The 14,596-nt window shown below is 54.3% G+C and overlaps 1 protein-coding gene across 3 annotated transcripts in view; it reads right to left on the bottom strand.

The window, feature by feature from the left end:
• Nucleotides 1-358: 358 nt before the first annotated feature.
• LOC136113431 (fibrillin-2-like) overlaps nucleotides 359-14,596 on the bottom strand; it is a 96,526-nt gene continuing 82,288 nt past the window's right edge. For all 3 annotated transcript variants that reach the window (XM_065858607.2, XM_065858605.2, XM_065858606.2), the window contains exons 45-65: nucleotides 14,036-14,161; nucleotides 13,192-13,308; nucleotides 12,518-12,646; nucleotides 12,004-12,123; nucleotides 11,511-11,636; nucleotides 11,278-11,430; nucleotides 10,245-10,310; nucleotides 9,832-9,957; nucleotides 9,484-9,603; nucleotides 8,939-9,061; nucleotides 8,024-8,155; nucleotides 7,359-7,484; nucleotides 6,933-7,139; nucleotides 6,727-6,852; nucleotides 6,497-6,619; nucleotides 6,030-6,146; nucleotides 5,637-5,765; nucleotides 4,918-5,037; nucleotides 4,480-4,711; nucleotides 3,795-3,963; nucleotides 359-3,068 (exon numbers count right to left, since the gene is read on the bottom strand). In XM_065858607.2, the coding sequence (XP_065714679.1) occupies nucleotides 2,694-3,068; nucleotides 3,795-3,963; nucleotides 4,480-4,711; nucleotides 4,918-5,037; nucleotides 5,637-5,765; nucleotides 6,030-6,146; nucleotides 6,497-6,619; nucleotides 6,727-6,852; nucleotides 6,933-7,139; nucleotides 7,359-7,484; nucleotides 8,024-8,155; nucleotides 8,939-9,061; nucleotides 9,484-9,603; nucleotides 9,832-9,957; nucleotides 10,245-10,310; nucleotides 11,278-11,430; nucleotides 11,511-11,636; nucleotides 12,004-12,123; nucleotides 12,518-12,646; nucleotides 13,192-13,308; nucleotides 14,036-14,161 (3,062 nt within the window). In that variant the 3' untranslated portion in view covers nucleotides 359-2,693. The remainder of the gene's footprint in view (nucleotides 3,069-3,794; nucleotides 3,964-4,479; nucleotides 4,712-4,917; nucleotides 5,038-5,636; nucleotides 5,766-6,029; nucleotides 6,147-6,496; nucleotides 6,620-6,726; nucleotides 6,853-6,932; nucleotides 7,140-7,358; nucleotides 7,485-8,023; nucleotides 8,156-8,938; nucleotides 9,062-9,483; nucleotides 9,604-9,831; nucleotides 9,958-10,244; nucleotides 10,311-11,277; nucleotides 11,431-11,510; nucleotides 11,637-12,003; nucleotides 12,124-12,517; nucleotides 12,647-13,191; nucleotides 13,309-14,035; nucleotides 14,162-14,596) is intronic.

Below are 14,596 nucleotides of genomic sequence, written 5' to 3'. Positions count from 1 at the left end.
CTGTGGAACCTCAGCTGGGTGTTCCTGCTCCATGGGGGGATTGCACTGGATGAGCTTTCCAGGGCCCTTCAACCCCTGACATTCTGGGATTATGTGATTCATGGCAGCGGTTGTATCAGATGAGCTTGGAAGGTCCCTTCAACCCAAACTAGTCCATGATCCTTTATGGTGGAGGGGTGAGGTGACTCCATGTGGTCCCCATTCCCCCCTGTGTCCCCAGGCACCTCCCTGCCCAGAGAAACCCCTCACTGGGAACCAGCAAAGGATCGGGAAAGGACCCCAAACCCCCCGGGGTGCTGAGGGGACATCGGCGGGCAGGACGCGGCCACCGCTGCGCCGAGGAGGACACGACAACCACTTAACCCAAAATAATTTTATTGTTGCTGTTGCTTCTGATACAAAAAGGAATTCCACAAAGAGCCGCCTCTCTGTGCGGGACAAGGGGCACAGGTTTTGGGTTTCACGGCTTCCCCCCCAAAATAAACCAACCAAACCAAACCAAGCAGTAAGAAATGTCAATACAAAACAATAAACCAAAGAAACACCGCACCAGAGAGGAATGAAGGAAACCTTGAGCTTTTTCATTGGAGACTTCTGGCTCAACACACACACACAAACCCATCTCTGCTAATTTATTATTATTAATAGGTTTTTTTTTCTTTTTTTTTTTTAAAAAAAAAGCACCTGTTGGAAAAACAAATCAAACCAAACCAAAATAATAATAATAAAAAATAATAACCCAAACATCAGGCCACCCATCCTGTCACAAGCTCTGGGACTCTTGCACAATCCAGAGTCTGGAGCTGCATCATGTAAAAGAGTTTTCAAGTTTGACATGAGCCCAAATACAGTATACGTACACCCCCCACCCCGGGCGGTGGCAGCGCGCTGGGAAATAACAAAACAACCCCCCCGAGCACCAAAAATAAACTAAAAAAGCTACAGGAATATGCACTCCTCACAACAACGAGCAACCGTAACTTTGGTGGTTATACATAAATACGAGAGGGTGGATGGATGCAGTGCACTAACGCTGACGATTCCATCCCAGCACCAGCTCCTGAAAGCACCGTGGCTGTGTGCAAAGGTAGTTCTGTGTGTCACCGGAGTGAATCAGCACCGTTCTCGCCTGTGGCGATGCGCAGGGTTGACCAGGACTGAAAATGAATTCATGCAAAAGTAACAAGTGGCATCGCAGAGAGCAGCTGGGTGAGGACTGGTGAGGGAGGGAGGAAGGAAAGCCCACCCGGACAGAACGAGGCAGGAGGGAGACCTCAGTTCACTCAATTAATAGCTTCCAGGCTCTCTTTTTTTAGTGCATTTCGTTTGTCTGCATTAACCAGAGACTGTCCATCGCCGCTGTCACCTTGGACGGACCATGGTGTGACAACCAGAGGCCCTGTGTTTTCAGAGGTGCTCCTGCCTGGGGTCACACAGCTGGGGTGGCTCGGAGCCCAGGGCTGTTGGCAAAGGAAGCTCTGCCTCGTTCCCCCGGCTGCAGGGACTCCCCCGATCCCCATCTTACTCCTGCTGCTGGGAAATTCTGCATGGGATTTGCAAACATTCACGTGGGTGGCAGCCAGGAAATGTGTCCCTGCAGCACGTCACACGTGTCCTGCCAGGTCCTCTGTCACAGGACGCATCCACACGCTCTCAACCAGACTCCATAACATTTTTTTTCCTGCCAGTTTAGTTTGTCCAGCCACACTCAACAATGCAATTGTCTTTCCCCAGAGCTCCTCCTCTTCTATAGAAGGACACCTTAGCCTGGAACTTGCTGGAGCTCTGGAAAAGCCCTTTCAGATGAAAATCGCACAGTTTTATCACTCAGGGTGGTAAAATACTGGCCCAGGTTGGCCAGAGAGGTGGTGGATGAACCATCCCTGGAGACATCCCAGGCCAGGCTGGACGGGGCTCTGAGCAACCTGAGCTGGTGAAGATGTCCCTGTCATGGCAGGGGGGGCACTGGATGAGCTTTAAGGTCCCTTCACATCCAAACTATTCTATTACTCTATAAAAACCCACAGTTCCCTACAAGAGCCTGTGGTCCCACGGCCTGGCTGCTTTGGGATGGAAGGTCAGCAACCTGAACTGTCCTGGCACTCAGAGGTGACTGTTCTGGTTGACAGAGGAGCCCAAAAGGACCAGAGGACATGGAAAGGACAGATAAAGACAGAGCCCAGCCAGCATGGGGATGGGATGGTTTCTGCAGCACCATCACGAGGCAGAAGCAAAGGAGTAACATGAGCTGCTGGGAAATGCACTGATCCCACACTGTGCTGCTTCCAAAACCCCCTCACAGGTGACATACGGCCTGTGACCGCGAAGGACACGCAGCTTCCCCGTGGTCCTGCCCTTACCAGCTCGGACTAACAGTATCTCGGTTAAAGGAGCCCGGCAAGAGCTGAGCAGAGGGAGGGAGTCCCTGCTAACAGGGTTGGAACCTTTGGCCAAGCTTTCATCAGCTCTTTGGTGGTGTGGCTGGGTTTTGGACTCCAGCACCCCGAGAAGCGGAGGATCCCTGCGTGGCCAAGGTGGGTGCTGAGCCCGGAGGGACGCGTCCCATCAGTTGTGCAGCGCAGGGTGGGGAGGCGGTGGCAGGGGGGGCAGCGAGAGAAGAGGCACTTGTTTCCAGGTGGGGGTGGCAAGGCGAAGGACCGGACTGTCGCTTGGGTGGGTGGATCTCACGGATGTTAGTAGAGCTGGAGCTGGAGCTTCATCCTCAGTGCTTGGCCCAGCTCCCCTGCTAAGTAGTTGAGGTGGTTCTTGGCCTCGAGTTTCTGCAGTTCCCTCTTGCGGTACAGGGGCACGCTGACGATTTCCAGCAGGTAGGTGCCAGGCAGGATTTTCTTGCGGCCGAGGTGCAGGTAGCTGAGCCCTTCCTTTTGGTGGATGCGGAAATAGCCATCGTCGTTCCCCTGGGAGATGAGGTACCGCACGCGGTTCTCCAGGGGCTCCACGGCCGGCAGGAGCTCCAGGATGTGCTCCTTGTGAGCCAGGTCAGAGAGGTTCAGCGTCATGGACAGAGGAGCATCCACATCCATGCTGGCCAAGTTCACGGCGTGATCCTTCGGAAGGAACCAAGCATGTTACTTACAGAAACCAGGAAAAGCTCATAGCCAGGTGAAGGAGGACTTGATTTAGAGGAGTTCTGCCCCATGGGTCACCCCGAAGCAGCTCTGAGAAGGCCCTTGCTTTCCTTTAAGTGTTTTTTTCATTTGTGTCTCTGAGACTGAACCGGCCAGTACACAGCCCTCGGCTTCAGGGGAAGAACCAATAAATTCAGGGACATTTTTCTCCCAGTCCAATCTGTCCTGCCCAGGCCTTTGAACTTCTTGGGGGAGCCTTAGACAGAAGCCAGAACTTCCCTCCAAAGAAGAACCTGTATTTACAGTGACAGGTCCAGTCTGGAGTGAGACAGCAAGGGTTGACAATCCTTTATGGCCCCATGGTAGCTGTTTCCCCACCAGCTCTCCTTGCAAGGAAACGTATGCTTTATTTCTTATTTCCATCTATCTGCAGTCATATGTGGCCAAACCACACAAGCGTATTGTCCTGACCTTCTCTAAGGTATTGTGCAAGACCCTCAATTTCTGCAGGACTTTCGGACTCAACAACATCAACAAATACCCAAGCACCTGGTGTGGGCAGACACACAGCGAGTTGCTGTCTCTGGACCAAAACACCCCCATGGGAACAGACATATCACGTGGGATCCACCCCAGACAGACATCCCCCGAGCGCCCCAGCTCTCCTTCTGCTCCACCCCACCCAGGATGCCACCGGTTTCTTACCTGGTGCTTCTCAGTGCCGTTGACGCTGCGTCGCTGCCGACCCCTCTTGGGGTAGCCGTTTATCTTGCACTCATAGCAGGTTTCAGGGGAGAGCAGGTTGTCTTCGTCCTCTTCTTGCGGTGCAGGAATGTAGGAGCCTTTCCCAAAACCCAAGCCAGAAATACAGTGTCTGGTGGCAGAAAGGCAGAGAGACCCATCTCAGATTCATGCTTCAAGATGGAAATCTTACCATTTCCCTCAGAGGTTCTCCATGTGACACCCACAAACACGTGGAAGATCACACCTGGATACAAGACAGGGATGGCTTGGACACAGGACATGTCTGAGGAACATCAGGCCACTTCTTGTTTAGATGCGTCCATCAGGTTTAACCTCTCTGCACGCTGGACTAGATGGACCTGCAGAGCATCTGCTACAGTGCGGGCAGCTGCACTAACCGTGGGATTAGTGAACTGGAAGAGGAGATGGGCATCAGCATGAGGATCTTGTGATGGGTGAAGAACAGTCTGGCATGGAGAAGCTGAGGGCTCATGCGAATGGGAACTTATTTGCTTCTGGGGCTTATTCAAATTGTGTCAGAAACGTGATGATGGAGCACATCTGTGGGCACCACACACTCGGCAGCCTGCAATCTGCCCCAGGAACGTCCAGGTGCCCATGGGGACAACCTTCTGGCTGCACTTACCCTTGTCCTGCTCGGAAGTAGCCCCCAGGGCAGCCGCAGAGATAACCGCCGTCTGTGTTGGAGCAGCCGTAACTGCAGGGGCTGCCGCCCGCTGAGCACTCATCCACATCCTGGCACCCGCCAAAGGCTTGGTCAAAATCGAAGCCGGACGGACAGACGCACTTGAAACTCCCCAGAGTGTTGTAGCAGGAGGCAGAGCCGCACGCGGTGGGGCTGGAACACTCGTTTTCATCTGCACCCAAAGACAGAACGAGTCAGAGCTGTGCTGGAAGGTGCTGCTGGTGCCCCCCACCCCGCACGGCCAAGGGAAACTCCTGCTCATTGCAGGGGGCTGGACTAGATGGCCTTTGAAGGTCCCTTCCAACATACAGCATTCTGTGATCCTATGATCCACCACCCCACAGCTACAGGACACCAGAGCCCCCCTCCCACACTCACCCACGCACTGGTTCCACTGGTAATGCTGCACGTAGCCCTGCGGACAGCCGCAGCGGTAGCCCCCGAGCACGTTCTGGCAGCCGTGCTGGCACCGATGGTTTCCATCGCACTCGTCCACATCTGCAGCAACATAACACAGGTGGTGGTGAGACAAACTTCTCCCTGAGCTGCGGGCAGCACTGGGTGCCCAAGGACCATGTGCACATGGTACCTGCCAGCACTCAGCGTCCTTCAGGGTGCTCATGTGGGTGGGAGGTTCTTCTGCCTAATTATGTCTCTGCAGCTTGGACCTGAGCAACACCCTCAGCCCCGAGGCCCACGCACATCCCCTGCTTGGATATTTTTGCTTTAAAGTCTGGCCTGGACCATTACCAGATCTGTTCTGCTTCAGGCTTCCCGTGTTGAACACAGGCTTCTCTTCAGCATAGCATATGGTGGGTTTTGGCCAGCATGAGGTCTCTTCTACTGAGACACAGGACCATTCCCTTCCCACCCTTGGCTGCTCTGGTTGCAGCACCAAGACCTTCATTTCCTTGTCTGAGAGCCAGTGTTTCTCCAGGCAGGTCGGGCACCAGGGCTTCCTGTGTGGGTTTCTGGTGCCCCGCTGTAAGGATTAGTCCCTTCTTGGCTGGACAGAGCTGCCTAAGAGACCGTGAGTGCACCAGGAACTCTTCCACGTGGACCGTGTTTCTGTCAAAGCCCCAGAGACACAGACCCACCTTCACAGTTGACACCAGAGCTGTCCAGGGAGAATCCTTTCTGACACTCGCAGTTGTAGCTGCCTGGCGTGTTCAGACACTGTCCTTTGGCTCCACACAGAGAGGGCTGAGCTGTGCACTCGTTATTGTCTGCAAAACACCGGTGGCCGTGTGTAAGTCCGTCCCCAAGGACATGGCTGCGGGTGAGCTTTGCAGACAGCTACATCGCATCATGGAGCTCAGTCCTGTCTGAGCAGCAGATACACAAGCCAGATGCACAACCCCAGGCCAACTGGAGAGGGGCAGAGCTCTAGATCTAGAGCTAGGGGGCTGCAAAGACTCTCCTGGGCTTAAAAATAACCCACGGGGACCTCGCTGGTGCTGTAGAGCAGAGCAGTGAATGCCTCTACTCACCGATGCAGGACGAGTGGTGCTGAGTGAAGCCTGGAGGGCATTTGCAGTTGAATCCTCCGATAATGTTCACACAGAGGAACTGGCAGTTGTGCTGCTTGGTGGAACATTCATCCAAATCTAAAGTAACAAGCACAAGAACATGTGTCTGAATTTATCTTACTGAGATATCTTATCTTCGCAGCCTGAGTCTGTGACACCTGCATGTAGGTGGTGACACAGCGACCCTGGGCAGAGCAGGACCTGACACAGACCAGTCTCAGGAACAACACACACAAAACTCTTGCATGAGAATCACAAGTCCTCTCCCCACCTCAGCTGCTGATCATACACAGATGCACTTAAAAGATGCAGAGATTTTTCTCTGCCTTTCCTGCGATGCACAAATCCCAGACTGGACTATTCTGGACCAGGTTAATCAGCTCTTGCCATCCCCTCTGTGCTGCCAGAGCTCTCTGCTCGGTGAATACCTTTGCAGATCTTCCCATCTTCTTGCAGAATGTACCCTCGGGGGCAGGAGCATTGGTAGCTGCCTTCTGTGTTCTTGCAGATGAAGTTACAGGGCTTAGGGGACTGGTTACACTCATCCAAATCTAGACTCAGGAGACAGGATACATCAGCATTCACAGGTTGTGCTGTTGGATGGGGGTCCTGAAAAGAAGGGGTGGAACATGCCGAGGGTTTCCCTGTCCCAACTCACCCACGCAGGCCGTGCCCGTGATGTCGGCGGTGTAGCCCAGCCGGCAGTGGCAGCGGAAGGAGCCGATGCTGTTGATGCACTGGCCGTTCTTGCAGAGGTTGGGCAGCACCTTGCACTCGTCGATGTCTGCGGGAGGAAGGATCAGTGGGGACCGGTTCCCAGGGGAATTCTGCCTGTACCCACATCTCTGCTGCCTCCCAGCTCACCTCTGCCATCGGTGGAGTACCCTGGCCCATGAGGACACATTTTCTTGTACTGGGCAGTTCCAGGGAGGGGACACAGCTCACACTGGGGGCCCCAGCTGCGCCCGCTGTTGCAGCAGCACTCGGATTTGGTGACCAGGTTGCGGTTGGTGGAGGACATCTGGCACATGGTTTGCAGCACTTCGGTGAAGCAGAATCCCTGGCGGGTGTCTGGATGGAGAGAGTGGGAAACAAGGTCAGGATCTGAGTGTCAGCACCACGGATAACCCAGCAGCCTGCCCAGCACATGGTAGCATGCTTTGGATATAATAATGCCAAAGGTAAAGGTGATGCCCCAACAACTTTATCCACAGAAACCTGAAACACTTGAAAAGCATCATGTGCTACTAAAAAGAGGCTACTCAAGACCCACCAGGATGTGGTAATTACCAATACACTCCGTGCCAGAGGGACTGACTTCAAAACCTTCGTTGCAGTCACAGCGGTAACTTCCCATCGTGTTGATGCAGCGGCCGTTGGGGCAGATTCCAGGCTTGGTGCGACACTCGTTCTCATCTAGAAAAGAAGGAGCCACCAAAGAGCTGTGGTGAGGCATAGGACAAATTTCAGCTTTTCTCGAGTCCTCACGCTAGCACTGTTTGAAATGCCCTCACACAGCCCTTGAGGACCATTTCCACATCCTCAGCCAGCTCAGAACCACGTCCACTTGCCCTGGACAACCCCCAGAGCAGGGTGGCTTCTCTGCTTTGCACGTTCTCCATCTGCAAGTGGCCAAGCTGCTGGTCTAGGAGTGGAGCTGACCCTTCCAAAAGCAGCTCAGTGCAAAGAAGCTTGACACAGACGTGGAAAAACTCAAGAGAAAGGGCACAGGGCACAACGCTGTGTCATCCTGTGCTGGAACTGTGCAGACCAGAGATGAACAGAGGTTCTGTGTGTGCAGGCATCTGGTAGGACATAGAGGAAGTTCTGACACATGAGAAGCCCCAAGGAGGAGCTGTTGGATAGAGGGACATAAAATAAAGCCACAGAGACAATGTCTAGAAGAGGATGGCCTCTGGCCCCACAGTGAACCTGTCCAGCCTGGTCCTTGGTACCTGTGCAGCCCTCTCCATCAGGCCTGCGCTGCATTCCTGGGGGGCAGATGCACATGAAGGTGCCAATGAGGTTCTTGCACAGCATCCCTCGAGACTCACAGTCGTGCAGTCCTTCCGCACACTCATCCAGATCTGCAACCAAGAAAGGACCTCATGAGACCATGTTCAACCTGCCAGCTCTGCACCACTGTGGGGACAACTGAGTGGTCACATCTTCACCACTCTGCCAGTCCCTGCTGCCCTAGTCCATGCTGGCTGGTGGCACACAGCACAGACAGTGAGGTAGGTGAGGTGAGCACAAGCCCAGAGACACCAGGTCAATCACAGAATCAGAGAATGGTTTGAGTTGAAGGGACCTCCTCAGCCCCCCCAGTGCCACTCTGACATGAGCAGGGACATCTTCACCAGCTCAGGTTGCTCAGAGCCCCGTCCAGCCTGGCCTGGGATGTCTCCAGGGATGGTTCATCCACCACCTCTCTGGCCAACCTGGGCCAGGCTCTCACCACCCTCAGGGCCAACAATTCCTTCCTCACATCCAGCCTGAATCTCCCTCCTTTAGTTTAAAACCATCACCCCTTGTCCTATCACAACAGGTCCTGCTCAAAAGTCTGTTCCCATCTTTTTAAGTCTGGAAAGGTTGCAATAAGGTCTCCGCAGAGCCTTATCTTCTCCAGCTGAACACCCCAACTCTCTCAGCCTGTCCCCAGCAGAGCTGTTCCAGCCTCGGATCATTCCTGTGGCTCCTCTGGCCCCTCTCCAGCAGCTCCATGTGTGTCCTGTGCTGAGGACCCAGAGCTGGACCAGCACTGCAGGGGTTCTCACCAGATCAGCTCCTGCCTCCTCTCCAAACAGCACCAGAGATTGGCCAAGTGCGGGGGCCCAGGGAGGGTGTGAGAGCTCAGAAGGGGATTTTACCTCTGCACATTCTTCTGTCCTCTCGGAGGGCGTATCCAGAGGGGCAGGTGCACTCGTAGGAGCCGAAGGTGTTGATGCAGCGGAAGGCACAGAGCAGGGGATTCAGCGCACACTCGTTGATATCTGGGGGCAGGAGAGAGGGGAGAGCTCGACCCTGTGTGCTCAGAGTCAGCTGGGTAGTAACAGCAGGGGGATCTTCCCAGGACAGACTCCCCCCACCCCAAGCATTCATCTCATGAGAACTTCGTTCCCCTAAGGCTCTCTGTAATGGTTTTCAGTTGCAGAGGGACAGACAGACACCTGGTATCTCAGCAGCTTTGACAGGGATAGGGTCTTGGCTCCTTGGGGAGGCAGCTCCTGCTTTTAGGCAGGACTCTAGTCCTGGGCTCAGGCCTCACTGGAGGCCAAAGGGGATCAGTGCTGATGTGCACATTCAAGTGGAGATGAGCCCCAGCCAGTTTTCTGCCCTGTCCATCGGAGGTGGTGACCCAGTGGGCTCACATACACAGCCCAGTATGAAATGTGTTGCCCCACAGCAGCGTTACCTTCACACGTCATCATGGGCCCCGGCTCAAAGCCCTCGTCGCAGGCGCACTCGAAGCCTCCCACCACGTTGGTGCAGGTGCCGTTGCCACACGGGTTGCCGATGGAGCACTCGTCGGTATCTGGAGGAAGCCAGGACCACGTTAGGTGGATGAGTTAGACCCGAAACGTGCAGGCTGGGCTCTTCTTGCAGCCAGAGACCAGCAAAGCCAGGAGTGAAACACAAAGGGGCAGGGGAGAAGCAAGTTCCTTCTCTCTGCACACACACAGAGGCACAAACACGCTCACGGCCTCTGGCACAAGGAGGATAAAAGCAGGAGGGAGCAGGCGCTCCCCACGCAGACCCTCACCCACGCAGTTGACGCCTGTGTAGTCCAGGTTGTAGCCGAAGGGGCACTCGCAGCGGAAGGAGCCATCGGTGTTAATGCAGGCTCCGTTTATGCAGACACCCAGGTTCTCTGAGCATTCGTTAACATCTGGAAAAGGAAAACAAGGCAACGAAACCTCACGTGGGCATGAAGCCAGAATCATCCCTGTCCTCGCAGGGCTGGCCCTACAATCCCAGATACTCCCTCTCCAGAACTGGGCGTTGAACCACTGGTGAGCAGTCAGCAACCTTGACCTTGGGAGGGTACCCAGCCCTACGTCCCTCCTCTCCCGCCACTGGGATTCAACTCTGCTCTCCAAATAGCCTAAGTTTGGTTGCTTCTATGCACCCCCCCAAAAACCCCAAATGTATTCTCCTCCTTAGATCAGACCGTACCTTCTCGGGTGTCACCTGGGCCTGGGATGGCTCCATGGCCGTATGGACACAGCTCCTGGAAAGCAACTGGAAGAAAGCAGAAAAATGAGATGTGATTACAAGTGTTTCCACTCCGAGAAGCAGAAATGTGCTTTGGAGGCTTCTAGCGCATGACAGAGAGCTCGACAGCTCACTGTCCGTGGGAAGCCACAAAACCCCGGCTGGCTGGGAAACACCTGTGCTTGCCATGGATCTGGATGCACTGAGCTGCTTCTGCATTATCTAAAGCCCCACAGAGAACTGTGAGCAGATCCAAAGCAGAAAAAGCAATCCATTTCTCAAGAGCCTGACTGTGGTTGCTGGAGATCCAAGGGATTCTGCAGCCAAGTAAGGGCTACTGGGTTTCAAGGCAGCACTCTCCAGAGGGAGGAGCCCACTTTCATAGAATCACAGGATGGTTTGGGCTGAAGGGACCTTCCCAGCTCCCCAGTGCCACCCCTGCCATGAGCAGGGACATCTTCAGCAGCTCAGGTTGCTCAGAGCCCCGTCCAGCCTGGCCTGGGATGTCTCCAGGGATGGTTCAGCCACCACCTCTCTGCCCAACCTGGGCCAGGCTCCCCCCACCCTCAGGGCCAACAATTCCTTCCTCATGTCCAGCCTGAATCTCCCTCCTTTAGTTTAAAACCACCACTCCTTGTCCTGTTGCAACAGGCTCTGCTCAAAAGTTTGTCCTCATCTTTCTTATGGGCCCCTTTTAAGTCTGGAAACGACACAACCAGGTCTCCGCAGAGCCTTCTCTTCTCCAGCTGAACACCCCAGCTCTCTCAGCCTGTCCTCCCAGCAGAGCTGTTCCAGGCTTGGATCATTCCTGGGGCTCCTCTGGCCCCTCTCCAGCAGCTCCATGTGTGTCCTGTGCTGAGGACCCAGAGCTGGACGCAGCCGGCCACTTGCACTGCTGGTTGTCTCACCTGACCTGCACACCTTCCCCACACTCTGCACTTGTTGGGGACACATGCACCATCTCTCCCGTGGATCCAGGTCCCAGCACACTTACCATTCCCCTCCTGTGGGCACAGCTCACAGGGATCTCCCCAGCCTTCTCCTGGCATCTTGCTGCAGCAACACCGAGCCTTGGTGGTGTTGAAGGCTTTGGGGACAGAGCACTTCCCGTTGTCGAAGCGAGTGAAGCAGAAGCTCTGGCGAGTATCTGTAGGAGGACGGGGACATTGCAGACACCCGGGGTGGTTGTGCACCTGTCCTTTCCCCACTGTGACGAGCTGCACTCACCGAAGCACCGTCGGCCGTTATCAGACAGCACAAAGCCTGGAGGGCAGACGCACTGGAAGCTGCCAGGGGTATTCGTGCATGTCCCGAAGAGGCAGATGTTTGGCTCCTCTTCACATTCGTTGATATCTGGGAGCACCAGGGATACTTTACTTACAGAGTAGCCAAAGGTCACTCATTTCCTCGTTGCAACAAAATCATCTGAATTTGATGTTTGGGGAATTCTGATGCCTGCAGGACCTCACTCTGGTTCTCACCCTTAACCCACCCTCAGGGGAAACAGGACAGTGAAGAGGCCAAGGCAGAGCAAACCCACCCATCCTCCCCTGCCACGGGAACAGCCCTTGTCTTACTCAGTGTCCCATTGCTTTCAAGAAGGTATTTGGGAGTGGTGATTCAACCCCCAGCCCATGGAGGAGGAATAAGTTATTCAGGGAATAGACTGAGGTGCCCACATGCTGTGCTGGCAATGGAGGAGGCCAAGAGCCAAAATTACCGATGCAGTTGTCATTCTGCACCTCGTACCCAGGGGGGCAGATACAGCGGAAGGAACCCTCCAGGTTCTGGCAGGTGCCTGGGGAGCAGGTCCCAGGCAGGCTCACGCACTCGTTGATGTCTGCAGAGGAGAAGAAATAACCAGTGATAGTGTCTGTGCTCAGAGCCCCGTCCAGCCTGGCCTGGGATGTCTCCAGGGATGGTTCATCCACCACCTCTCTGGCCAACCTGGGCCAGGCTCTCACCACCCTCAGGGCCAACAATTTCTCCCTCATGTTCAGCCTGGATCTCCCTCCTTTAGTTCAAAACCATCACCCCTTGTCCTGCCACAACAGGCCCTGCTCAAAAGTCTGTCCCCATATTTATCAGCCCCTTTTAAGTAATGAATGGTTCTGGAGAGTCCACTGCTCAGGTGCCTGTGATGGGACCAGCTTGGGGGCCAGGTGTCACAGCACTGCCCAGTGCCAGCCACACCAGCCTCCAGCTCAGCTCACGGGGCAAGTCCAGACACTCACCTACACAGTTCTTCCCATCAGGGGTCCGGTCATACCCCTCTTGGCACAGGCACTGGAAGGAGCCGATGCTGTTGATGCACTGGCCATTCCGACACACCTGCCCCACCAGGGATGAACATTCATCAATGTCTGTGGGAGGGAAATGATAAGCACAGCGGGAAGAGATAATCATAGAATCATAGAATGATTTTGGTTGAAAGAGACCCTCGAGATCATAGAGTCCAACCATAACCCAGCCCTGGCGCTGCCCCATGTCCTGAGAACCTCATGTCCGTCTGTCCAACCCTCCAGGGATGGTGACTCCAGCACTGCCCTGGGCAGCCTGTTCCAATGCCCCACAGCCCTTAGGGGAAGAAATTGTTCCCCAGATCCAACCTCAACCTCCCCTGGGCAACTTGAGGCCGTTTCCTCTGCTCCTGGCGCTTGTTCCTGGGGAGCAGAGCCCGACCCCCCTGGCTCCAAGCTCCTTTCAGGCAGTTATAGGGAGCAATAATATGGACAGAACGTGTCAGTGTGCCACCTTGTCTGACACATACAGCCACCCCTACAGCCACTGTCAGGTGACACCCAGAGCTGACCCCCCGTATGCCATTGGGTGACACCCCGTGCCCCACAGCTGTTGTCACATTGACCCCAAGCAGCAATCCGCACAGTCAGGATTTTGTACAACTCACCCATGCAGTCGTTGTTGTGTGTGAGCTCAAAGCCCGGGAAGCAGAGGCAGTTGTAGGAGCCGACCGTGTTCTTGCAGGTCCCATTCCCACAGGGCTGTCGGTCACACTCATCGATATCTGCAGAGAGAAGGTCACAGTTGATCCTGGGGCTGATCCAGGGGCTGAGGGAGCTGAGAGCCACTGTCCTGGCTGTGGAGACAGGGTCCAGGCAGCTGCACAACACCCTGTGCTTGCAGGGACAGCCTGGGATGGAGGGGACACAGTGGCCCTTGGCACTACCCAGTGGGTACTGGGGAGAGCTCCTGTCCATCCTGATATTGTAGTCACTCCCACTTAAGAGAATGAATCCTGTTGGCAACTCCTAACCTTAAGATATATAAATCCTGTCTGTTTTAGCTTCTCCAACAAAGAGGGACTCGCAGAACACCAAAACAGTAAGTAGAGATTACTGACCTTGCCACCTTAGACATTGTGGACCCTGCACAATTAGTTGAGCCTTGTTTTAACACATAACACATAACTCGAGACTGTTGGATCAAGTGTCCTTTAGATGAATGTTGCTCATTATATGCTAAAATGGTTGTGTAACCCATATGCAAATACGTAACCAATTGGCTCTTTAGGACTGCCCTGAAGCTGCGAATGTATTGATAAGGTTTTGTATATAATGCCTGTCACTTTTCTTTCTGGTGTGCTGGCTTTATTCCAGTGTCCAGACTTGTGCAGCTCTGTAATAAATAATATCATGTTTCTGTGTGCAAATGTAGCCTATTGCACATGGGGTGGACTCTATTTTTGGGACAACAATATCTGATTCCTGGCAGGGCTGTGCAGCCACACTGACCCATGCACATGGTCTGCTCCCCCGTGGCCTTGAAGCCGTTGTGGCAGATGCAGACGTAGCTGCCCTCGGTGTCAACGCAGTCGCCGTGGCTGCAGACGTTGGGGATCTCCTGGCATTCATTGCGACCTAAAACAAAGCAAAAATGGGTATTAGTGAGCAGAAGGGATGAAGCAAATGGGAAGAACCGAGGCACTGGCCTCCTGCAGAGCCCTGCCTGCTGCTGGGATGCTGTGTCTGTGAGTAGCAGCACAGTGGAATGGGGCTTCTGTTTTCTGAGAGGTGGCTTCACTGGGAACAAGACTGATGCACTGTCATCTCTAAAAAAAGGCAGTTTAATCAGAGAAAATGGCCTGAGATGCCAGACTAAAGCTGCGCTTCACAGTGACATTTTTCTCATCCCTCAGCAGCCCACAATCCCTGGGGATTGTTCCAAACGTACAGGTATCCCATAATCACAGCACAGCCAGGTCAGAGTCCCCAGGCTTGACAAGAGACCAAGAACACATGCATGGGACTGGCATGTGCTTCATAGGAGCATCACAGAATCATTTTGGTTGGAAA

Source organism: Patagioenas fasciata, chromosome 27 (genome assembly GCF_037038585.1).
Source record: "Patagioenas fasciata isolate bPatFas1 chromosome 27, bPatFas1.hap1, whole genome shotgun sequence".
Taxonomy (NCBI): Eukaryota; Metazoa; Chordata; class Aves; order Columbiformes; family Columbidae; genus Patagioenas; species Patagioenas fasciata.
The sequence above is the reverse complement of the archived record's forward strand: the minus strand, read 5'-3'. Positions and strand labels throughout refer to the sequence as shown.